We start from the raw sequence: 24,822 nt of genomic DNA, 5'->3' as shown, positions 1-24,822 counted from the left end.
CTTGAAAGTTCACATAAACCGAATTCAACTGTACCTATATTCCGCAAGTCCAAGAAATCTATGCAAACTTAATCCATAACATGAATGAGCTGGCTCCAAGAGCCCTTTGATTCGTATTAGTGACCTTCCGATAGATGAGAACCGAATTTACTTCCAAGGAACAAGGTTTAGGCACCCCTGGACGAAACCTCACTTAGATCTCCTTGGTCTGAGCCCAAATTTATTTGGAACTTTTATAAAATTATCTGATTAATCAACAACATCGCTGCGAGCGATGTCTTTGTAAAAGCTGATGTATAGCAAAAACGAACGCAAAAGAGCAAATCACAACCCTGACAAAAATTTTCTTTTAAACCAGTACCTTGTGATAGATAATGTGTGTGAAATGAAGATAACATTAAAGCAGTCAAAACTCTTAAGCTACCCGCTCAATATGGATTGACTCTTAAGGGCCGGTTATCATCCACGAGGTCTAACCCAAATTGCGGTTTTACGCAAGCAGTGGGCCACAAGGAACCTCTATAAGAGGTTTGATTTAATTAAATCAATGTACTTTCACTAAAAGGTTTAGGCCCTCTCGACCGCACTGTTCAAAAAAATAAGTGTTCAGATGTAAGGTTCGGCTACATTGAAGATGGCTTAAAACGCGGTCGGTAAAACAACGGCTAAACTTTGTGTAAAACCCCGCTCTACGAGTTTCAAGTCAATCCGTGGATTAAAGGAAGAGGATGATGGAAAATCCACGAGTTAGACCTACATATTTTCCCGAAACCTTAATAATTTTTTCACTATTGTAATCATTTTTCTATTATTGAGCATCAATTGATAAATCAAGGAAGTGAGACATGTAGTTAATTACTGTTGCCCATAGGTTTCTCTTCAATAAATCTTGTAGTGTTAATTAGTGAGAATCGGTCAAACTCGAGTATTCGTGACGAAGCAAGTGGTTGAAAAAACTCTCTCACGAGTCCATAACTTAACGTGTCTTTTAAATAAGAGGCAGCCAAATGGCCCAATTGTAGATAAACCCTTGAAAGCATAGCTGCCGTCGTTCTTGAAAATTGATCCAGCGAAACTTCCTTTTGGATCTCACCTCAGATTTTCCGGCTGGAAATTAATTCAATGGCCATTTCTGGATGAAGGTTACATGAATTGTTCATCGATTGCACTCATTCTCCACAATGATTACGCTCCACTAAATAGTCAATTTGCGCCTTGGAGAATGTTACTTTCATTTAATATGCTAATTCTTACCACCAACATTACTTAGACTCGCTAACTCATTTGACGGCGTGGCCTTCAAGTTAGAAAGTCGAATTTGTGTTTGATAAATTTTGATGAGTTGGGCACCACTCTGTTATGGGAAGGGGAGATTTCCGTTTTCGTAGAAATTTTTTAAAAGTTAACTGCAACTTTAGTTCTGAGATCGTTGTTACAAAGGAATTTTTTGTGTCAAAACCGAAAAGTTTTATAGCGTTTTAGAGGTGCCCCCGTTCCGCAAATCTCTTGGTGATTACAACACATAGCCGGAAAACTACGAACTGTACGAGATTTAATTAAATTTTTATTGCAAGCATTTTTAAACTCAGCTTAAGGCTGGTTAACATCGTAAATAAAAGCTCAGTTTTCAGTTTCAGTTTCAATTCAAGACCAGTAAGGGAAGAAATCCGACTACCTATGATCGATCAATAAGTTGCATAATAATTGTTTTCACTTTTGATACTATGGTTGTCTTGTCAATGTGCATATAAACTAGATACTAACGAAAACATAAGTCGCTAGGAAACTTACAGGAAATGTTTAAGAAATCATCAATAACAACAACAGAAAAAATAAGAGAGAAAGCTTTGCATTCTGTATAAAGTTTTTCCATCAGGATTAATTAGTGTTCCACTGTCATCTTGCGCTACAATCTTATGACCCATTCACACCGAAGCTTTCATGGTTGCAAGCGTTTTAAAGCTGATTTATCGACAAATATTTGAAATCGTTTTCTTGATAGAAGCTGCCAAAAATGATTTTTGCTGACTTCAAATTTTAGCACAAACACGCATAAAAGAAATAAAAGCTAGTGATTACTGGAATCCTATGAAAAATTTAAACCTCCAACTTCTAGTAGCTGGCTTTTGATTAGTTAAAACTGGTTTAACTAAACGTGTTTTGCTGGTGCGAATAGGGCATTAGACAGGCAAAGTATCGGTTAAAAGTATATATCTTTTTTAAATTCAAGTCCACTTAAAAAGACGGTACCTACATCTTTTATCATTAATATTCATTAAGGACAAGGCGCCATCGATGTTTGTACCAAGACACTTCGCATTGTGTGTATATGTGAAATGGCGAGGGATTTTTCTCGCTTCTTTGAAAATGAAGTCATCAGGGATTCCGTTATCACAGCCATTGTGCTGTTTCTGTGAATGCAAAAAACAAATAAGAGTCAATGGCAATATTTCGTAATAGTGCAAAAGGCACCAGCATTTCATGCCTCTTTGCTTAGGCCAGCAGAGACTGAACGAGATCGCTGCAAATTTTGGAGTTCCGTGCTAAAGAGGCTAAAGGTTACATTTTTATTTACTTTTTTAACTACTTGGGTACTACATGTGAGTGTTTCTGTATTGAAATGTCTTCTACTAAGAGGACAACTAAAAAAACTCCACCTATAACCCAGAAGAGGATTTCAACCGAAACATTAGCACGAGAATCGCTTGCAAAATTGAGTAAAGTGAAAAAGATAACACGCCTCTTCGCTAAATGACTATCTGATCAATTAAGCTATAGCTTTATTCAGATATGAGCATAAATGTGGAAAAAAAAGCAAACATTTCCAAAGTCTGCCAATTAAGCTTGTTTATTCCGTACAAACAGCTTTTCTGTGTTTCACAGTCAGTTTTACTATAACGGGTTACACAGATCTACAGCGTCAGCTCTGTCTTGTGTCAGTCACGTAGTATCTACTCACCTCAAAAATTATATTAGTCGTAGTGTCGACCTTCAAAGCATATTTAACTTGGCTAGCTGTGGTGAATTCAATGCACTTTCCTACTGTTCCATCTTGTGCCGTAACAGTAACAATGGTAAATCCTAAAAAAGAAATAACAACTTTGATTAGAAAAACAGCTTTACATGCATTTAATATATTACGTTCAATGTGAGGTTGTTTATTGTCCATTACAACTATTTGGGATTTACGATTCTGTAAGTTACCAGATGACCACCCACTCCCTGACAAATTTCATATTAAATTTAATCCTTCTTTTAAACTTAAGAGGTTTTCTTTTCTAACCATGCTTTCAAAATATGCTTTAGCTTGTATTTTTAGGCGGTTTAAAGTCTAAAATATTTAAGCATATCAAAGATTTTGCTGGTGTCGCTCCTCACTCACTCGTTGCCGGATCTGTCGTAAGAGTACCACGAACTTTTACTTTACACGTAGTCGCACCAACTGAGCAACTTTGAATCTTCAGAAGGCAGCCACTAGTTGTAAGAAGAGACGTTCGACAGAGAGCCGAATAAATGTTCCTATCTTTGCGTGTGTTTGACTCGCCAAATTCCACATGAACCAACAAACAGACAATAGCAGTCTATGTGAGAAAGAAAGAAAAAATTAATCATGTTTGGAAGTGACCCTTCCACCTTAATCCTCGTCTCATAAGTTTTCATCACACCGTGTCTTATTTAAACCTTTTTTTTAACATTGGTAGATGATAGCTAAATTACTAGATTGTACGGTAACAATTGGCCGATCGAATTCGGAAAGTTTCGCAAACTCACTGAGTCTTCAAAATCAATACGCAAAAAAGCTTAGCTGGTGTGTTTGAAAACTGAAGCAGCTATGAATTTCCTTGGCCACAAATTTCATTATGTGAGAAGACGAAAACAAAATTTAAAAGTTAAACTAAAAACAGTTGACGTGAAAAAGAACCTTCCTTTGTTAAAAGTAAGTAATGATACTGACTTCACACTTACCACAAAAATATCTCTAAATTCCATGTTGTCAGATCTCTTTCTCTCTATATAAGTAGTTTTAGTAAGATCAATCCAAGTTGGAGTCGGAATAGCTTCTTTTACACCAGCTCGTTCTTTTATACCATTTCATTCGCTTTTGAAATACCAAACATGTAACTGCTAAAGAATTTAATGTCTCATAGAAATTTGCCACTTCCGTAAAAGCTATCTCAGAAAAGTTTACCAAAAAAGTCTTAATTATTGGCACGGATATAGCAAGGTTATTACTCTTTATTTCAACCCAAGAGCTTTTTTTACATTAAAGTAACTTTCTTGATTTAAACGTAAAATAGGAAAAAAAATCGCATTCGAAATTATCAACCTTAAATAAAAGTTGTTTTCCATCTGACAAAAATTCGTCGATTGTGTGCTCGGTCCTCAAGGGCAAAAATGTACCAAAAATGTACCACAAAAAGAAAAAAGCATGAAAGCTATGCCGCTGTCTCCCTAGTAAACACGATAAACCACTTATTTTATATCACTTGAATTGAGCTTAAGATATTTTTAACGCCTTACCGGAAATAATTTATCACTAATGCCTGCTTTATAGGTGAGCGTTGAGACGCCGACCACTTTTGCTGTAGAAAGGAAAATTACGCCTTGGACTGACAGATGTTGCTTCCTTTTTTGTATTTATTCTTGTTTCGGCATTGCTGTTATTGATTTTGCTGAATTTGTTCCTCCTTTTCTACATACTTGGTCGATCGTGTGATCTGTGCATCCGATCTGAACTCAGATGCATAACTGAAGTGTTTATTAACTGAAATGTTTGACTCGCATTAGGCGAATCGTTCAACAAATATTAACATTCTATTCAAACGTGCGTGGGAGAGAAAATGGAGAACTCACACGTGAAAAAGACAACTGGACGCTACTTCAAGGAATTCTTTGAATTTTTCCTCGCATTTTACAGTTTGGGTTTTAAACTCCAGGGTTTCCTTCCTTAAGTAAAACAGGTCGCACAAATTGTCATGTCTTAGGGTCCATGGATTAATTTTTACAGAAATGATTATCACATCGATCAAAAACGAGAAATATGTTAGGCTGATAAGTTTTTCGCCGACGGCCAAAAAGACCACAATACTCCCCTCCAAACCCAAATCGACGTGGGTTGTGTTGTTCCGACTGTTTTCTTTCTCTCCCTCCATTAAGAACGGGTGCTAAATTCCTTTCCGGAGGATGCATGTGTGACTTCCGGCATAACAGTCTCTGAACTCGTAGCATCATGAGGATAAACAAACCTCCGTTACTACCATTGAGTTAAACTGATAATTAAACTGTTCTATCTTCAGCCTAACCCAGTTAGCTTCAATTTCTACAATTCACTACTTCTACGATATATAGTCATCTTTTTAAGCCTCAGATGTGCTGGCGTCCTCGACGAGCGGTTCGTATCAGTTCCATACCCGATGGGAGTCGAAAGCGTGGCGGTGGGACGTTAAATCAACTATTTTGCCCACAAAATTTCCTCCCACAATTATAATGCCCCCTCACTAGGAAATTTTGTTCTAGAATTGAGAAATCAATTACTTGTCTACATGCGGTTGGAATGTCTCGCATCACAAAATGCACCTCAAAAACCAATCCTAAAAAAAATTCAGTCTCCATTCAATCTCCCTCCGAGACTTGTAACATTATCAAATTACCAAGGTTTTTTTTCAAAGTTACCGCTCGGAGTTGTTTTTGCCTTATCATTAAGCCCCTGGTCAAGAATCTATTTTGTGGTTTACCCGCGCGCACCAGTCGCATGCGTCCTATTTAGTTGAAACAAACTTTTCGAATTTTTTTAAGCTTAGTCAGTTGACATATGATAAAATGCTTATTGACTGAGATAAGTCGGGCTGAAGGGGAAATTATTTGGCTTTCGTACGTGACATACGAACCAAGCGCATGACTTCGAGCCAATTATTTTCCCGTTTGGCCCTCCACTCAGTCAGTGTTTATGGCACAGATAACAGATTTAGCTAAATTGAGACAGATTCTATTTAATTAAATTTCAGAGAGGCTATTTTCAGTTTGTAGTATGCATTATTTGGTTTGCTTGTTCAGTAATTATGGGATCTCTTTGTATTCTGATTTACTTCATTATTTAGCTTTATTAAAGTTACCATTAGTTAAAGCAGACTTCGAAATACACAAATAAAACGAAAAAAAATAAACGAGGCCAGGAGGCAGTTCAGGAATAACATAGGCACAAATTGTGAATGATGGACTTGGAATAATTGAGCCAAATTTTTTTAAGCGTCACGAATGATAAACCTCCTTTAACCCTGTAAGTCCCACTAGTGACCTAGCCAGAATTTCTCCTTACATTATCAGTACGATGTCAAGCAGATAAGTAATGAGAATAAAGAAAAATATCTATAAGGGGATTATTGGTTGATCCAATTCCAAATTCTCCAAACTAACATCACACAAATTATATGGCAAATGGTAAGGAGAATTACTCATGAAATTATGGGAGTGAAATCTAGTCAGAATGATACAGCAGTATTTTTTTGTCAAAACCAGGAAGGAACGTATCAGGATGCCAGAAGAGTGCGAACTCCTCAATGCGTTTCCTGATATCAGTTTCTGTTCTCCGGCTTGCCCTCTCCAAATGCTTAAGTAACAGCTATATCAAAGTCACTGCTTTCCCATTACATAATTAGGAACGTTATCGCTTCCACAACGAATACCTCCAAAATACATCTGTAAAGAGAAACTCTTATTAGTATAAACGAAATTTCGATTTCTCTCGATGCGGAGCACGCTTATCCCTTTCCCTCTTTGTTATTTTTCTGCAAGTGTGCTGTATACCATTAACAATGAGCTCCTGGATGATTTTAAATGGAGTATAAACGAAAGGATCGAGAAAGATAAGCAAACAGCCAATTACACCCGAATAAAGGGCTAGGAATAACAGACCCATCAATGGCCGGCAAACGGTCCTTAACATAATCTCTGTCTAGATAAGAAAGATGCACAACATTGCGAAAAATGCCCAGACTTCATTTGTTATTCATAACCCCCGAAACAGACAAATTTTAATGCGAGCGCGCCTTGAAAAGCCCACAACACCGTTCACAAAATTCTCTCTCCAGATTTCTCAAATTTAAACATTAAAAGACGAAGTTTGAGAAGGTAAAGGGAATATCCCTAATCTTGAAAATTATGAAAACAACTCAAACTGGCTTCCAAAAACCCAAAAGCAGGAAATTGTTTCCCACGTTCCGACAATAATACGCAACCATGGCTTACTCAAGTACTTCAGTGGCCAAGGTAATCTTTCAGACGTCTATTTTAAAGATTCAATGTGCTGCCCACCAAAACAAATTCCTTCCAAAGATAGGTTTAAAGAGAAAATGTACAGATCTAAACGTTGTGGGGGCTAAAATAGCCAAAGCGGAACAATCTATCGAAAAACTTGAGAAACATTTAGCAAATCGCACTTGTCCGATCTCTTTGCAGTATTTGGCGAAGCCAAATATCACACCGGACATGATCTTCGATAGAGAAGTAAAAGAAATAAAACAACAAGCTCAACAAGGCTTAGTTGATGTCTTGACTAGTTTTCACAAAAGAAGGCTCGAGAGCCAAAGAAAAAGAGCTAACTACGAACTCTCGGCTCCTAAGAACAAACATGTAAATAGGCAACCGCTCAAAGGAAAGCACTTGGCGAACATTGTAAAAAGCAGTTATAAAATAACCGAATTAAGGAATGATATTTCTGACCTTAAAGAGTTAATTTATACCCTTGCAAATAAAAGAGATGGGAAGTAAAACAGTTTGTTCTCTGATTCTATAAAGGCTGGCTTTAACAACAGCGGAGCAGAACAAAAAGCACAAGACGCAAAGAGCGTAGAAACACTTCAAAATGTAGGCTTTCAGCCAAGAAAGGGAGACAAATTTAAAATTTGCTAAAAAATCTCTCAAACTATTAACGTGCTGACGGTCACGTAGACGTGCTATCAAAGGGTCTCAAATTTAACCAAACACCCGTGACAAACGAATGCAACAACTCTTGCGAGGTTTTGAACAATTCGCAAGACGAATGCGCTTCCAATACATCTTTCACGGACAAAACAAAGAACCACATCCGTTTCATGTTAAATCAAACTAGATGCCACCGGTTCAGCCTTCTATTGCACTTAAGAGCTACTTGGAAAATGTCAGAGCACAACTTGCAGAGATTACTGTAACTAAACTAAAAAATAATTTTTCACGCAATGAGATCACAGCTCTAAAAGAGTTGAAAAACAGCTCTGCTTTTAACTTCAAAAAAGTAGACAAAGGTACCACAACAGTCATCATGAATGAGATGGAAAAAATAGAAGAAGCCAAAGTGCAACTCGACAACAGAGTTCACTACAAACCTCTCAGGCTACCGATAGTAAAAAAAAAACACGCAGGAAAGGGTTAATAAACATTTAAACAAATGCATCGAGGAAAACAAATTGATGACATGACTTAGAAATAGCTTTCACAAACTGCCAATCAGCTAGAACACCAATATTCTATACGCCCACGAAAATACACAAACCTACACCGACCCTATACCGGTCGGTAGACCTTTAATCCCACGTTGTGATAGCCCTACTGAGAGAATATCATCTTTTGTGGAGATGTTACTCCAGCCTATCGCGCAATTGCAACAGTCCGATATGAAGAGGGTCCCCAATGGGTTTTTCGGGATGCGGGATTAGGCTTATATAAAGGCCGGGATCCAGGAATTTAAAGTAAGAAGGGAGCGAGATGCGGGATTGCTATTATGAACGGGACACAGAAATCGGCGATTTTAAGGAGCGGGATTCGGGAAATAATCATTTAAACGAGCCGAGAACCGGGATGTCCGTTGACGAGAATTTATGACGAAATTGATCTTCTCAGTCCATGAAAAGCACCAGGTTCACAGGCTCTCTAGCACTCGGGAGGCCGCCGGGCTGTTCTGCGACACTTTTCAGTTATTGCACGAGAATGAAAATTATATCAGCAGCGAAGTCGCCAATTTACCGAAATCCTGAATGGCCTACAGAGTAACGTGTCATCTAAGACTGCTGCGTCAATTGAAATGCTTAACGGCCTTGGAAAGACTCCAACATGTCTAAAAATTATACCAATATGACGCTCCTAACCTGTTGAGTTGCATGACACTGGACGTGAAGAATATTCACTCGGATGTACATCACAAAGATAAACTTTTCGCGGTGTTATATTGCGCGAGAAACTTTGGAAATGCAGCCAAAGAAAGCTTGAACAGGACAGCCCATTGGGCAGCGTAATATTTGTCTCCGAATGTGCCATGATCCTGTCGGTCATACCAACAATTCAACCATTACCACCTGTGCGGATGGCGCCACAGAGCATAGAGGAGATGAGGGACTGGGCGTCAACATTTGTTGCAGCAGTTCGTCAGCGCTCTGTCATACAAGAAACAACGATGGCAAGAGCTGGAACTCCCCTGTCGTACAGTTGTATCAGAGAGATATTCAGTCGGGCAAACCGGTCAGCCTCGAACGCTTTGACGTCGAGGAGCAACAAGAAAACAGCAGGAAATAAGACAAAGATGAAGATGGAGTACGATTCCCCGAGTGATGATGGTGACATTCCATCTTTCGAACGAGAGGCTGATCTTCACCTCGGAAGAGGTTCCCGCTTGAGAAGAAGTATTCGCTTCAACAGCAGAATTGTGTTCAGTTGATTTTTCTTTATCTTCCTTGTTATGAAGGAAGTCGTTACCGTGACTAGCGTACGTTATTTGCGTAAAAAGTTGTAAACTTCTAAAATTTAGTCGGATCACAGAACTGAAGAAACCCTATTGGGTACCCTCTATGAAGGATACCACTGCTTTTATCAATTTCTTAGGAAAAAAAAAACAAAGATAGGCAAAGATACTATTCTAGTATCAATGGACGTTTCTTGCTTGTACAGAAATATACCTCAAGAGGAAGGAACGAATATAGTATTTATATATACGAAAAGATCCACAACCATACAACCATAACGTACCGATCCCGACGCACTACCTCAGGGAAATGCTTGGTTTAATCCTGAAAGAAAATTCCTTTTAATTCAATGGGGAGAACTTCCTATCATCTCTTACAAAAAAGGAAAACCCCTCAAAGACACGCTTGTGAAAGCAAAATACAAATTTGGAGGCGATAATGCGACGCGACCACAAAAGCCACATGAGGAGTTCGCACAGGTCTGTCTTCACCTTTGTTCCTAATTTTAGGGGCTTCTCACTAACACCCAATTTATCCAAAGAAAAACGAATCGAGAAGAAAGAGGAGGAACAAGCGAAGTACAAGCAGAAGGAGAATGCCGTTCCAACGATATTTTTCTCCCATCGACCTTCCAAAAAACCTCGGCTGTCGTCTGAACACCATCGCCAAGAACAATCGCAAAAAGAGGTATTACTATGTAAAAGCTAGATTGACTAAGTATCATTTATCAGAGAACTCAAACTATTATTCTTCTAAAATATATTAAAGTTCACGTGTTAACGTGAACAATTAAAAGTAGCATGTAATAGGGACATAACGGTAATAACGTTACGTTAATAAAATAAAATAGGTAATAACGTGACAATTAAAAGTAGCATGTAATAGGGAGCGGCATAGGATAATCTAATTAGTTCTGCGAACAGTGATGTATTAAATTAGGTACTTCCAGGGCGTTTAAGCGCGTAGGAACATAGAGGCATGATTGTCAAGTAAAGCCATATTTGATAGGAAATTAGTATCCACGAATCGTTGTAGAACGTGTGTAAGTCTTGAATCCCACACGGAATCGTGTATCTGGGTGTGGATATCCTTAGCTAATAAATGTAATAATTTTTGTACCCCTAATATTAAATTGTAATAGATTAGATAGATCGTAGAACGGTACGTGTAATGCTGAATTGTCGACAGTAAAGCCTGAATCAAGTGAAAGTATACAGTCCAGGATTACTGAACCAGCGTGTGCGGAATTCTTAGTAACGCAAGTGGGAAATTCTCCAAAATCTGGTCCCTCGAGTCGGATAGTGAACGAAGATTGCGAACGAAGATAGAGAACGAAGATAGTAAACGAAGATGACTCAACTTAAGAACAAAAAGAAGTCAAGAGCAGGTTACAAGGGTTATCTGAGCTACGCCTTTTCCGAAGTGAACAAGTGCCTCAAGAACTATACTGAAGACATCAAGAACGAAATCGAACGATAAAAGGAAGCGCTCCGAGAACAACTGGAGAAAGTAACTACACTGAGCAACCAGATCCTTACATTGATGGAAGCGGATGACGAGTCGACTGAGGAAGATATGTCCATAGTGGTACACGACACCAACAAACTGCGGTTTGAGGTGAAGTTGCGATTGTCCCCCATCGGGAAACTGCTAGCCACAAATTTGCCGAATGAACCGCCGCCGTCATCGCCCAGCCCCTCCGTGGAACTGCAAGAGCATCAAGCCCCATGCACACTGGAAAGCAAATTAACTGTGACTTTTGTCTGTGAGGACACAACCATGAGGAATGCAAGAAAGTCAAGAATGTCCATGAGCGTAAGCAATCATTAGTTACATTTGGTAGATGTTTTAATTGTATTCGTAAGGGACATCTTTCTAGGGACTGTAAAACGAACGTGATTTGTAAGTTATTATTTTTTAAGGGAAAAGACCATTCGTGTCTTTGTAGTGCCGACTCCTTAAGGGAAGGGGAAAGTCAGAAAATTTGGGTAATCACAGTACTGGAGAGTCAGTTGGGAATAACACGCATGTTGAAACATGTAAAAGCGTCGTTTTACAAACTGCACAAGCCCAAATAGCGGGGAAGGGAAATGCGCGAATTATAATGATTTTTGACACAGAAAGTCATAGGTCTTTCGTTACGTCGCGCGTGGCTAAAGGTTTCAGTTTAGAAATTCTCCGAAATTCTCGCTGTCAACACCTTTGGCCAGCGGGCGGCGGGTTCAAATCTCAGGGAGGTGATTGGATGTATTTGACCACAGTAGGGAGAGGAAACACAATTTACATCGAAGTCTTTGTAGTCCCTGAAATCTCGAGAGTACAGAACGAACTGCTGGAATTAATGCGTGAGAATTACCCTCACTTTGCGAACATATGACTCTCTGATGTTTTCCAACACAAAGAGCAGTTGGAGATAGATGTTCTTTCAAACAGGCAATGTAACCCGTGAAGGTATGTGTGAGCCAGTAGCCATAGAAACACAGTTTCTGGTCCTTTAGAGTCTAGTCAGTCAACAGAGAGAGAGAGAGCGAGCAGTCATTGTAAATCTCGTAAGAAGAGACAGTATTATTTCGGGAAAATTAGAGGAGGATGTTCAGGTTCATTGGGAATTAGAAACGTTTAACGGAAATCGGTATTCCGTTGAGCTGCCATAGAAGGCGGGGCGTGACATCTTAGATGGTAATTACGAGTTGAGTTTGTCGCGTATGAAAGCTCCGATCAAAAAGCTTAGAAATGATCCAGAAGCGTAAAGAGAGTACGACTGAGTTATCAAAGAACAGTTAGCTTCAGGAGTAATAGAAAGAATGCTAGAGTCTGGAAAGAAGGGTGGAGTTCATTACACCTCACATTTGGCGGTCATACGCAAAGAAGCCAGCACATCCAGACAGAATCAATACAATACGAGGCAACAATTTCTGGCTCTAGTATGAGCCCTCGAGATGAGCAGGAAAACATTGAAAATTTGTCTCCTAAAAAGGATTCGTTCCAACCAAAGGCGACCGTAAACCATTATCAGTTAATTCGTTGTCTGATAAAGAAGAATCTGATGGCCTACGTGTAACTCCTAAGAATGAGGAAAATTTCTTGTTTTCAGGAAAAATTTGCGTCGGCTTTTTAAGTGGTGCCCCGATGAATCTGTTACTCTTCTATGGCCGTAAGAGACTTGTCTCGTCCATCTACAGCCTTTATTGGCGTCATAAGTATATCACAGATCCATACCAGCGTTGCACTTAAACCAACATAGGCATATACTTGACGAGTAGGAAAGCAAGTTGGAAAGCGAAATCATAGAAAATAAAGGAGAGGAATCAGGCAGCTTTCCTACAATAAGACGTTCCGTCAAGGTATTGGCGGAAAATTAAAGCCTCGGCAAAATTTGACCCTTGAGTTTACCTCTCTGCCTTGAGAAGGGCGTAGAATGTTTAGTACACCACTGATTCTAGTTGCTAGAACTAGGAGGGCTAACAAATAAATTAAAAAAAAACACAAGGGAACAAGAGCAAAGGATGGTAAAGGAAAGCTAGATGGAGAACCTGAAGAAAATTATGCATTATAGCGACCGACAGAGTGAAGAGACCTCAATCACCACTTAGAAAAAGTAGATGAATATGGAAGAATTGAAGGTGAATCTGATTGTTTTCTTAATAAAAGACTAATATGGCACTGCCATAAATTGTCATTTACAAATTCTTCCATCATTTTATAAGTATAATTATATGACTGAGCTATTTACTTTTTAACCCACGTCTTCAATTTTAAATTATGTTTAACTACTTTGCTACTCTTAAGAGTTAGTAAATGGATGCTGCAAACAAAAGCGTCTCAAAAAGAGAAAAAAGATGTTTTTCCTTTCATTCGTTTCGTAAAAAAATTTCTATACTCGCTAGGTTTTAATTCTTTCATCAGAATTAAGGACATACAAAAGTCACAGCTGTTTTAATTTCCCTGCCTTTATCGTGACTTTTCCCTGACAATCGTACAATTTCTTCGACCAACTCAATTAACAAATTCACAAACGAGTCCTGATTATAACCTCCAACCTCCCTTCACAACCAACCCATAAATCAATGCTTTCAGCAAGGTTACATCAACCGATTAAGCCTTCAGTAACATGGAAAGAGGATTGATTCTCTTGGAAACCCAACGTCTGCTGGTCATTCAATTTCATGAGGCAGTATTCTACCAATGCAACACCTTTTAGTCTAAATTGTTACAGAACAATAATAAACAGAAGAAAAAGAGTATTCACAAACCAACTTGAACTTACATGACAAAAGGAAAGGACATGCTGGTCAAGAATCAGTCAACTGCACTTCACAATGTACATGAGTAACATCGACATCACAAAAAGGAAAGTGTCACCATCTTCCATCATGACGAAGGCCAACACGTGATAAACAACCTCAAATTAACTTGAAATTTCTATTCTCCCTGACTTCTTTTAAAGATGCAAATCTTCCCTTACTCCGAAGGAAATTCTCTAACTTTTCCGCAGCCTTGTATAAATTTATTTTTTCCTGATTTCCCCTCACCGGCGGCAACCATAGAAACTGAAGTAAGCTTATCTCATGTGGCGATTTATATCTTCTTTTGTAAATCGGCTAATATTTAAGTATGATTTAGTAAAGTGATACTTTAGGTGGTTATATGGCGAGCTGATTTTGGCTCGCTTTTTGGCCATTTTGAGGGTGTATTTTAGAACCGTATTCTAACGCAGGATATGTCATTTTATCCAATGACAAATAAAGACTTATTTTCATCTTTATTATTTTCATAATTAGTATTAATATTTTCATTATATATCCACTTCACCAAATTAGTAATTCTAATCAACATACCTAAGTGAGACATCCATCTCAGAAGGAGAAGTGTATGATCTTTGGTTTCATTTTTTAAGTAGCCATACTTTTGTGTAATAAGGATCATTAAAAAAAATCACAAGGAAATTGAGTGTAGTAATCTTTTTGTGAAAAGCAAGCTTATTTATCACACTTCAGCTGTTTATATTTCTACGGTACTTTATTATGAAAATTGAATAAAAATTGACCATCACATCTCTTGTGTTCAACTACAAACCTGTAATCCAAGGATAAATTAAGACTTCAGAGGAGATACCAAGTGTTTGATGTCAGTGAAAAATTGTTGACAGAGCATCATTAACCCTTCCACCTTAATATGGGCATTAATTATGGCCAGGGGGAGAGGGGGTGATTCTTGGTTTCAATTCCTTAAAATTACCCTTAGAGAAATCCTTGTTGACTGCATGTCAATGAAAAGTATGCAGTAAGTCGTCATTATCAGCATCATCTATTAGCCACTTCAGCAGTATTTGTTATGCAAATGCAACAGTATGCTAAGACGGGAGGACCTCCAAAATAGACCACCAGACTTAAAGAGAATTTCATATTCCCATATACAAGGGCAGGACACCACTGACACTGCCCGCAATAAATATTTACAAGAGCACAAGAGGAAGGGATGAAAGACAAAAGCCATTCAAACCAGTTAGTAGTTAACTGTCACTTCAACACCCATTTCCATTTAGCAAGTAAAAAAACAACAAAAAACACTATGTCAGATCTTCCAAAACTTCATTACAACCTCAAATATAATTTAATTGTTAAAGTGATGTTTCAAAAGTTTTGGTAAAGGACCCTTTACATTAAGAGAACAGCATATTATGATCTTTGAACCACCAAGTACTTTTTTACATTATGTTTGCAGGTATTACTTTGTTTAAGGATAAAATTGACCAATATCAAAACATTAGGTTTTATTAAACATTTACAGTTCAACACATGGTGTCTGTGAGACTCCGTTGGGGTAAAATAATGTTGTTTACTTTGTTACTTACAATTTTTTTTTAACCTTTAACTTATCTATTCTAAGGTATTTGCACACACACATTTCCATGTATGTATTCATATGATATGATCAATCAATAGTACAAGAGACATTTCATCACAAGTTGCCTCTTTTAGCAAATGTTTGTTAAAATAATGCGTGTGAAGTAATTTAAAGAGCATATTTCAAAGACCATGACTTGCATGTCTTTGGATAAAAACTTGAGACTGAGACCTCAAAGAGAATTAAAACATCAAACTGAACAACTTTGAATCAACTGAACCAAACCCAAAATCAATCATGCTACAAGAGAATTTGAAAGTGTCGTATCTTCAGCCAGGATTTCATTTTTGGAATTGATTGGCGTGTAAGTGGCCATCTTATAATCGTACTAAAGAGAGACTTTTCACCATTTTCCTAGCTTTGGAGCTACCAACCTTGCGCGAGAGAAACGTAAGGAAGATATGTGAATTGTGAAGTACTACTGTTCAACGTAGAGTCACTGCGAACATTGAAAAGTTTATCCAAATTGGACGCCGCGGTTCGATTTACCTTCGACAAGCTTGATGTGATAAAGAACGAATTACCACGATAGATGATAATTGGTGCGAATGGACTTTTGTGGAATTCTTAGAAGCGCTGTAGAAATGGACAATTAATAATCCCATTTTCAACGAACCGATATCAAAGAGCTCAAATTTCCGTCGAGATCAGTCCAGAGCATTTCTTGCCAAACACCATGAAACTGGAAACCAGTCGAGGGCGAGCCCGGGGGCGTGTCTTTATTGTTGTAGCAAACAACATAAGGCAATGAACTGTTATAATGTCCAAAGCATCGAAGAAACGAAGAAAATACATGCCGATAAGAGCTTGTGCTTCAATTGCACCAGTGCCAAACACCGAGCCAGCGATTGTCAGAGCAGAAATACTCGAAGAATTTGCAATGGGAAGCACCACACTTCGATATGTTACAAGAAGGAAAGACGAGAACCAGGTACAACTGCAAATTTAATAGGAGATTCCAGTGTTATTCATCCGGTCCTGGTTATAACCATGGGCGGATATAAATTTAGATCCCTGTTGGACAGTGGCGCCAGCCATTCCTATACTTCGTCGACAGCGATCAATTTAATGAAAGCTAAAGCAATGCCAGGCGTTGAAACCAGATCTGTGCAAGTCTTTGAAGTTGTCATGCGTTCTGTGACTGGAGATTTTACACTTAACGTAAATGTCACGAAAATCGGAAATCGAAAATGGGGAACTTTTGACCTTAGATAACTCAAGGTATTCTGATCTCTTAAACAATCACCCTTACCTAAGAGGTGTTGCAATGGAGATTAGTGATACAAAAGCTCATTTACCTGCTCACTTGATAATCGGCGCCAATGACTTTGCCAAGATACGGACCAGTGATCGTTTGCGGGTCGGACGTAGAGGAGAAACACAACACCAAACCTAACAGCTTGTGCGTAGGAGATGTTGTTATCATTAAGTCTGATGAGCGAAACCGAGTGGCCCATGGGGGTAGTAGAGGAATTGTTCACTGGAAGAGATGGCGTTGTTAGGGCAGCGAAATTAAGAGCAGCGAAAGTAAGAGCAGGCACAGGATTCATGGAACGCCCAATCCAACATCTTTACCCACTAGAATTGTCGTGCGATCGAAACCTTACACTTTGCAATGACACACCTTTGAACTTAACCGCAATGGAGTTCCGGCCGCGACGAGATGCTGCTGTGGCAGCACGTCAGCGAATAGAGGACATTGTAGAGCAAGACACTTGAATGTTGTTAGCAAAGAAACACTGTTTTCATACTTATTTCTTGTTCTGTTATAGAGTCAGTTTCATTTGCATATGTCTTGTTCCCAAGTCATATGGGGAGAGTGTTGGAAACTGTACGATACGTTAATTATTCCTAATTTGATTGACATTTATAAGTGATTTCGTCGATCTATCCATAACCAAACAAACATGTATGCGGCACATGTTTCATCGCCCCATTTATGGCACTGATCCACGTGTGTGTTTCTTTCGAATAAGCCGAAAGTTTTGAGTAGGAGTTAACCGAAGCGTTGTAGTAAAAGCGTTAAATCAAGTGAATAAACCGTGAGTAAATAAGGAAGCATAGAACAGCTTTTTCACGTTTTCGACACAATCCCTAAAATCAGTGCACAACCGCAAGGATCCGGTTTCTGGTAACTCGTTCATTACAGTTTCACCCCTCATCGATGCTGAACTTTCTCAATATGATCGATGCCAAACTCAGCTTCCAGAGTTATTAGAATCATGCTGGCCGTTACAAAGTTTACTAATTGCGTTAAGAAAATTTCTTATTGTGTTACAATTTTACTTGTATTACCTAAGCGTTGATTAGGAGATAATCAAACCATGGAATCTTGAACGATGCAAAACAGGTTAAAGTAATTGTGAGTACGGGAGAAAAAAAAGAAACAGAGATCAAAGATTATAAACTTTTATTATTGTAAGAGTCTTTGCTATCTTACTGCAGGAAATTCGAAACACAACATTCAAACCCCGAAAGCGCGGAGAGGGGTTGAACTTGGAGAAAAAAAAAACAATGGGCATGTTGAATTATTTTGAGACCACTTTTAATCACAAGCAACGTCGTCGAAGGGAAAGTCTCTGCAAGGAGAAGGGATAATTTCCGAAATGAATTTATATTTCTGAAATCAAACCGTTCGATTTGCGGAAAATATAAAAGACAATCTCGCGGACTGCTATTGTCTAACGCTATTTTTAGTCACGGGCATCGTCGTCGTAGTGACGAATGGACAACGCTTTCGTGTGTTTATACAAATACCCATTGCAGCGAGAACCGACGGAGCAAGTTGTGCAGGAATACCGCACGACTTGCATTGACGGTTCCTTTGCAAAGTAGAGAGAAAAAAATGATGAATGTTAACCTGTTAGCCGTTCATGAGCTTATTAGGGGAATATTAAGCGTAACACTCGTGTTGTGTTTAAATCACGATCTGGTGACGCCCTCCTGGGAGTGTGTTGACATGTGACATAAAACCGTGAAATGTAAAGAGGTTTCTAAAAAAAGTGTTTGGCAGATGAAAATAAAATTTTCTACGCATCTGAGTCTGAAATATTAAACAAGTGGAATGAAATTTTTGTGCAAGTAATAAGGCTATCGTGAAGAACTACTTATCGATCGAAATTTTGAATCAAAAGCGAGAAGTCGGTTTTGTTATCCATTATCTCAGGGATATGCAAGACTTTTGAACGACGGTGAAATTTAATATTCGGATCAAAATGCCAACACAAATTACTTTGCGCACTATAAATAGAAACTGTATCCTTTGTAGTCAGTTCTTTCATATCCTTTTCATTCTCTTCAATCTTCAAGAAAATTTCTTTGTATTGACTGGAAATCAACAAACTCAACGTTGACTTAATGTTCTTGAGACAGTTCGTGCTTAATTGTAATATTGGTAGTATATTGCTATTGATATTCCATTATTACACAATTTACCACAAGGAACGCTTAAAATTTGCGATTGTTTTACACTGTAGAACAGGGCAAATATATCGATGGAAAAGGGAACAACAAAATGAATACCCGAACCGTCAAGACTATGATTTTTTTTTCTCCGTTTTGTAGGCTTGACTTTTTATGCAACGAACTTTTTAACGCCATAGACATGTTATTGGTGGTCACAAAGACTGAACGGTTGGATGGTTTCGTTTGAGTTGTTGCTAGTGTCTTCGTCTTTCATGATCGATGAGATTCTCAAATGTAGGTTGTATTTCAAAAATTAGACGCCACATGATTAAACACTAATAAAATAACGAATAAAAGGGGAAAAATAAATCCTAATTCGATGGTTTGACATATAAAACGAGCGAATGTTATGATCTTTGACCGTATTGTTCCACGCCTCCTGAAGAGCTTGGAAAAATACTGCGCCACTTGCACAATATAGCAAAAAGAACCTTGAATTTGTTAGAGGTGGAGCTAATAAATTCTCACCTCGATTTATCCTGACGGCTTCTTTCCGTGATCGCGATCTGGACAGGGGAGATGAAAGAGATGTGGAGCCAACTTTTCTGCATGGGTTTGTGTTATTATTGTATCAGTACTCGAACTAGTCTCGTTGGCGGTCGTTCACGATTCGTTGTGAGACTTTCCTCTCGCAAACTTCCTGCTATTTTGCTGAATTTTGTCAGACCATGCAATAACCCAGCCTAACACTACAACGACATCAATACCCGCATAGATATGATACCAGTGGGCAGCTTGCACGTGAGAGGAAGGTTACCAGCCCACAAGGTGCCCAAGCTCTCTATCAGAGGGTAATATTATATGGCCTTGAACGGGAGTTAAGGATCTGCTCTGTAACTCAGCTCTAACCTTCAGATAGTGTTGTTTGTGTTAGTTTTGTTCTTTGGTAACGATTTCAAGCCATTTCGTCGAGTTTTAGCTGAGATTTCATCCCACCACTGCCTGTACGACAGGCGCTCAAACGTCACGTCTCGAGAAGAAGCCAACGATTAATTCAAGTAAAGCGTCACGCTTTGTGTTAAGTTACTAGAGGAACCGTCGAAAATTTGAACACGTTATAAAGAGTAGTATAGGGTGTAAGATTCAAACGTGCATGACCTTTACCCTACTGCGTTATACTTGATGTAAAATTTAACTCGTTCATCATCACGTGTTTCGTTTTACAAGATTTCTTAGTTCTCGTTTTCAGTATACTGTTTCAACGTTCGCTTTAATAACATTGAGTTTCTGTTCAAATCATCTGTGATTTAAATCTACGCGTTCACACCAATAGGAGGAAACAGCTGTAAGTTTTTAGTCATTTCCTTTGATCCTGTTCGTCAATTTTTCTTAGAAGTGAACCATTGTATTTATTATTATAACTTTGCCTTTTAGTTGAACCATCATCAAAGTGAACATAATCGTCTTAAACCGCCACGTGTTTCGGTCAGATGCGTTTTGATTACCTCTGGGTCAGTGTGAACGTTCAATAAATTCGCCCCTTCGAATCATCTCTTAGTTGGAGTTTACATGGAGAACGAAATATGGTTGAATAACAACGATAAATGTTTCGAAATATGAACATTTCACACGTAAAATCAGTAAACCTTACTCACATCCTCCGCGTCTGTTTGCGATTTCTGCTGTTTTAAGCTTCCTTTACCATCACTGTTGTTTACAAAACTCATACATAAAAGCAGCTTGCGAAGAGAATTCATCGATGAATTTCCCTGGCTCGCCTTTTCATGTCTTCAAATTCTTTCAAGCCGCGACATAAACTTCCATTTTGGAATCCCGACAGTGTTGTGTTATGCAACAAATTCCCGCTCTCTCCATAAGATCCCTTGATAAAACATGAACATGCCCTGGTTTCATCTCCTCTCTACTTCCTTTCTTTCTAAAACCGGATAACCTTGCCTATGGGGTTTCCGCCCCCCTCGTAATCGATTCATGGATTTCATACGTTTATATTTAGTAGAGAGAAATAACAAGCGCAGTCACCAATTCAACCCGTACACACCAGTCATTAACCAATTAACAAATAATTTCGTTTTGTGATTTTGTTTCGATAACTTGGTCTCAGAACGCGGAGCCAAAAAAAAGACGGAACACTTAAAAGTTCTTCCTTCCTTTTCCTAAAACATTGTTTACACTGTATTTGGTTGTTACTGAAGAAAAATGTTTAAACACTGTGTTTAGACTAACCTTGATTTTATGCGTCACCAGTATGGATCACCATCAAACAGACTTTTCTACCCTCCAAAGTGGATTAAGTGTGACGTTGCGCTCAGAAAAAGAGGGGGGGGGAGGAGGGGGGGGTCTGGAAGAAACCTGGCTGACCTTTCTCTTAAAATGGTTATGCATTAAATTCCCAACTGAACGGGTCGGTTGAATGGCAAGCACCCTAAATTAATCTGTTGTGGAATTAGGTTTGGAACTCCTCTTTTCTTACATAACTTTCATCCATAGTTCCAGTTGGCTGAACATCATAGTCTTCCTTGAGGCTTAAATTTTCGTTGTCCCGTAACAAAATAAAAACAGATTTTTCCAGCCTTCTTGATGTCACTGATGAGACAATGTTATTATTTGTGGTCTCGTTTGTGCGTTTATTTCGTGATTACAATGGGTATCATCTTTAAACGAAACGACTTTGTTAAATTAATTTATCAGTACCGACGGGAAAAAGGTGATCAAGATGTCAGTCATAAACAGTAAGAAATACCACCAAAATGGTCCAAGAGGGGATTATATATCAGGTTCAGCCAGCAAATAAGCCTTTTTTTTTAGCGTTGCGGGACCTACTCTGCTTACTTCCTGTCGCAAATATATTTCTTAAGCTCGCGAAAAGTTAAGTTTTACAGTTTTATTTTTGTTATATAATAACGATAAAATAACTCTGCCACCCATGATTTTATCACCGAGAAGTGTGTTACCTCGCAGGAATCGTTCGCTTTTGCTCGGGACAGTAGCACAGTGGTGTCAGATTGATTCTCATGCAAAGGAGGGGGAGGTGTCCCATTTTCATCTAACGGATAAACCCTGTTCTGCACATGCTCAGTCCTGAGAGTTATCAAACTGAGGTCAGTCATGCTATCCAGAATATTCTGGCTCATGTTTATTTCTTCGATAGGTTTTAAAGCTTTCGATGACAACAAATGCTGTCGGAAGATTACACTTAATGATTTTGACCATATCCGAAGAATGATCCTTCAAAATCCTTAAATGATTTCAAAGCAAATAATCTTGAGTGCTTCTCCCCTCCTTTCTTTGTGTTTGAGAAAATATAAGTTTTCCACGAATTAAAGATGTTGTTAGATAAAGTAATATTTTTGGTAAGAAATGAAATTAATTTCATTGTTGAAGCTGGTCGAACTGGTCATGATATGCACATGGAGTCCTTCGAACCCAGAAAGCGTTAGGGACCTTAAACAGTCGAAAAAACGCCGACAAAGTTTGAAACTGCCCGTGCTAAGCTACTGTTCTGTTGATTGCATTTTTTTTTTTTTGCCACGTCCTCGTTACCCTTGCCGTTGTGGTTTGGTTAGGGTCCCTGGTATTCTAACCAGTCAAACAGAAGAGCGACAATACTTAATAGCACTGCGCCTGCAATCCCAAAAATGTAGGGCAGAGGACTTGCTTTCTTTCGTCGAGACACCGGAGCGAAAGGATCAGACTTTTCACTGTTACTGGGCGGAGTTATCACACCATAAAACTGTATCCAGCTGATAGTTGCCTTCGTCTTCCACTCTAGTTCCTCTTTACCCTTCTATAAAGCTTGCAGCAAGGTTTGAGGAGGTATAGTATATCTGCATTAATGGTGAACAAAATCTTAACCCAAATCCCGAGATTTGAGAACTAAGTTTTTGGCCACTATTGAAAAATCAGTTTTATATCGAGGCAGTGCCACCTAAGGTTACCAATTTGTTTCACTGCACGCGCAAAAGTTGCAAGTTTACTGACCACGTGGAATAACTCTTCATGACCATTAAGATAGATTTTGGACGCTAAATATAATGAGATTAACAAATTTAAAATCGTTAGAAATAGGAAAATAGCGATTTAGTTTTATGTTATTTCCATCTGAAAAAGCTGTTGATGATGCAACAAGTGTGTGTAACTAGAGACCTAGGTGTAATGTATTTCTAAGTCTTTTAACGCTCTCGTACATCAGAGCTTTTGCCGTGCGTTGATAAATCTGCAGAGTCGATTCCTGGATATACATAGCAGTTTAAGTGTTGATCTTGGAATAAAAGCCCTCATGAGATAGACTTAACTTGAAAACAAACAGTAAAAGGTCGTAGAGTGACACCGTTTTGCTTCGATAAGATGAAAATCTCTTTGCTTTATTCTCGTTTTGATTGCGCTGAATCCGTTAATATTTTCAAGTCAATTTAAAACAATTATTACCGGACATTTGAATTGCCTGTGATTAATTTTACATGATGAGGGGTTATTTCGTGGAGATTCAATCACGTAATTCCGTCCCAACACTCGAAACATTCGCTAACTGAGTAAACCCTGAAAAATAATTCACTGCAAGTTTACAGAGAAAACTATTTCAACCCATGTTCGGGAAATCTGTTTACCAGAGGACAGCTTAATGCATAACGGGTTTATCATTTTGAGTAAAGTTCCTTTTAGGATACATACCTTCCACTTTGAAAATTTCCCAATTTATCTAGTTAGATTTACCTACGTTACCAGTTTATTTTAGCAGATCAGTCATAGAAAATCCGTTCGTTGCATGGCTACGAATCTTTAAAGACGTTTTACTCTTTTAGGCTGAGTACCTCACTGGATTGTAAATGAACAACAAGAACATTTCCTGGACTCAGATATATTTTCTTGGAACCTCGCGCGCACGTTTTACTACAAAAATCACAACCACGGTAGACTACACTAAACTCAAGATCGTCGACTCTTATGTGGCAACTAAACCATATGTAATTTATTCACACAACTGAGAACAAATGAAGCCAAGCTGTTCGCCTGTCGGAAAGGATATTGCTCAGTTACATAGACTTTCCAGGTCTATATTACAAAAAATGATCGAAAGATACGCTTTCGCAACCAAAAAGGGCAGAGTACATTTACCTTGAAGAACAAACACAAGACAAGAACTACTATTTACCTCTAAAGGACAAACAAAGATAATGAATATTTCTGTCCAAGATACATACGCCCTTAGTTTGTTGCCTCTCCCTTGTTTCTTGAGCTGTTTTTGCTTGGACATCAGCGTTTTGCGAGTTTCTTCAAACGCTAAATCGTTGATGATACAAGCTTAATAGTTTTTCCGTTCAAAGCTGGGAATGATCCCTCGCGGTGATGTTGGCTCGTGGTCATTTCTATCTTTGGTTCTGACAGTGAGCACGAACTCGTTCAGCAATTCACTGAGTTAAGCAGGAGGTATTTCTTCAATGTTTCTGAGCTCTACCTTCTTTTAAAGAAAGGTTTTTAGCAGGCTTACGTCTCTGTCGGTCTTTGCTGTCGTATTTTTGTTTTCTTGCTCAGAGTGAGTCTTGGCACTTCTTCTTCTACTTTGTTTTACAGAAAGCCGCGTGCTTTTTTCCCTCCACTGTGAAGCACTATCGTTCGTGTCTCTGATTGGACGAAGCATTTTCACAGTCGTTCACTTTTCTGATTGGTTGGTTGAGTATTTCGTACGAATTTGTCGCGGGCCTTTTTTCATGTGTAGATCTTAGTATGTATGAAATTAAGTTATATCTTTATTGCAGCCCCCCTTAGGTTCCATTGCTAAATT

At 38.6% G+C, this 24,822-nt stretch overlaps 1 protein-coding gene and 1 pseudogene across 3 annotated transcripts; both read right to left on the bottom strand.

The window, feature by feature from the left end:
- Positions 1–1,544: 1,544 nt before the first annotated feature.
- LOC113664161 (uncharacterized) lies at positions 1,545–20,885 on the bottom strand. Of its 3 annotated transcripts, XM_089200962.1 has the most exons (5): positions 19,551–19,673; positions 16,916–17,097; positions 3,383–3,581; positions 2,960–3,081; positions 1,545–2,411 (listed from the first exon to the last, which is right to left on the bottom strand). In XM_089200962.1, the coding sequence occupies exons 2-5, from the start codon at positions 17,072–17,074 to the stop codon at positions 2,226–2,228; spliced, it is 666 nt and encodes a 221-aa protein (XP_089057088.1). In that variant the 5' UTR covers positions 17,075–17,097; positions 19,551–19,673; the 3' UTR covers positions 1,545–2,225. The 3 variants fall into 3 exon arrangements, with proteins under 3 accessions (XP_089057088.1, XP_089057089.1, XP_027035553.2); XM_089200963.1 differs by lacking the exons at positions 16,916–17,097; positions 19,551–19,673 and adding an exon at positions 20,678–20,885; XM_027179752.2 differs by lacking the exon at positions 19,551–19,673 and having other exon boundaries at positions 16,916–17,234.
- A 1,031-nt stretch (positions 20,886–21,916) lies between these two features.
- LOC149047850 (uncharacterized) lies at positions 21,917–23,283 on the bottom strand (annotated as a pseudogene).
- Between the last annotated feature and the right edge of the window lie 1,539 nt (positions 23,284–24,822).

This window comes from Pocillopora damicornis, chromosome 3 (genome assembly GCF_964200805.1).
Source record: "Pocillopora damicornis chromosome 3, jaPocDami1.2, whole genome shotgun sequence".
Classification (NCBI taxonomy): domain Eukaryota; kingdom Metazoa; phylum Cnidaria; class Anthozoa; order Scleractinia; family Pocilloporidae; genus Pocillopora; species Pocillopora damicornis.
The sequence above is the reverse complement of the archived record's forward strand: the minus strand, read 5'-3'. Positions and strand labels throughout refer to the sequence as shown.

Coding starts and splice junctions, on each gene's coding strand:
- LOC113664161 (XM_027179752.2), bottom strand. CDS start 17,167: ATGAATCCTGTGCCTGCTCTTACTTTCGCTGCTCTTAATTTCGCTGCC. Junction 3,582..16,915: donor GCCGATTATCAAGTGAGCAG/GTAAATGAGCTT, acceptor TTTCTCACATAG/ACTGCTATTGTCTGTTTGTT. Junction 3,082..3,382: donor TACGACAGATCCGGCAACGA/GTGAGTGAGGAG, acceptor TTTCTTTTTTAG/GATTTACCATTGTTACTGTT.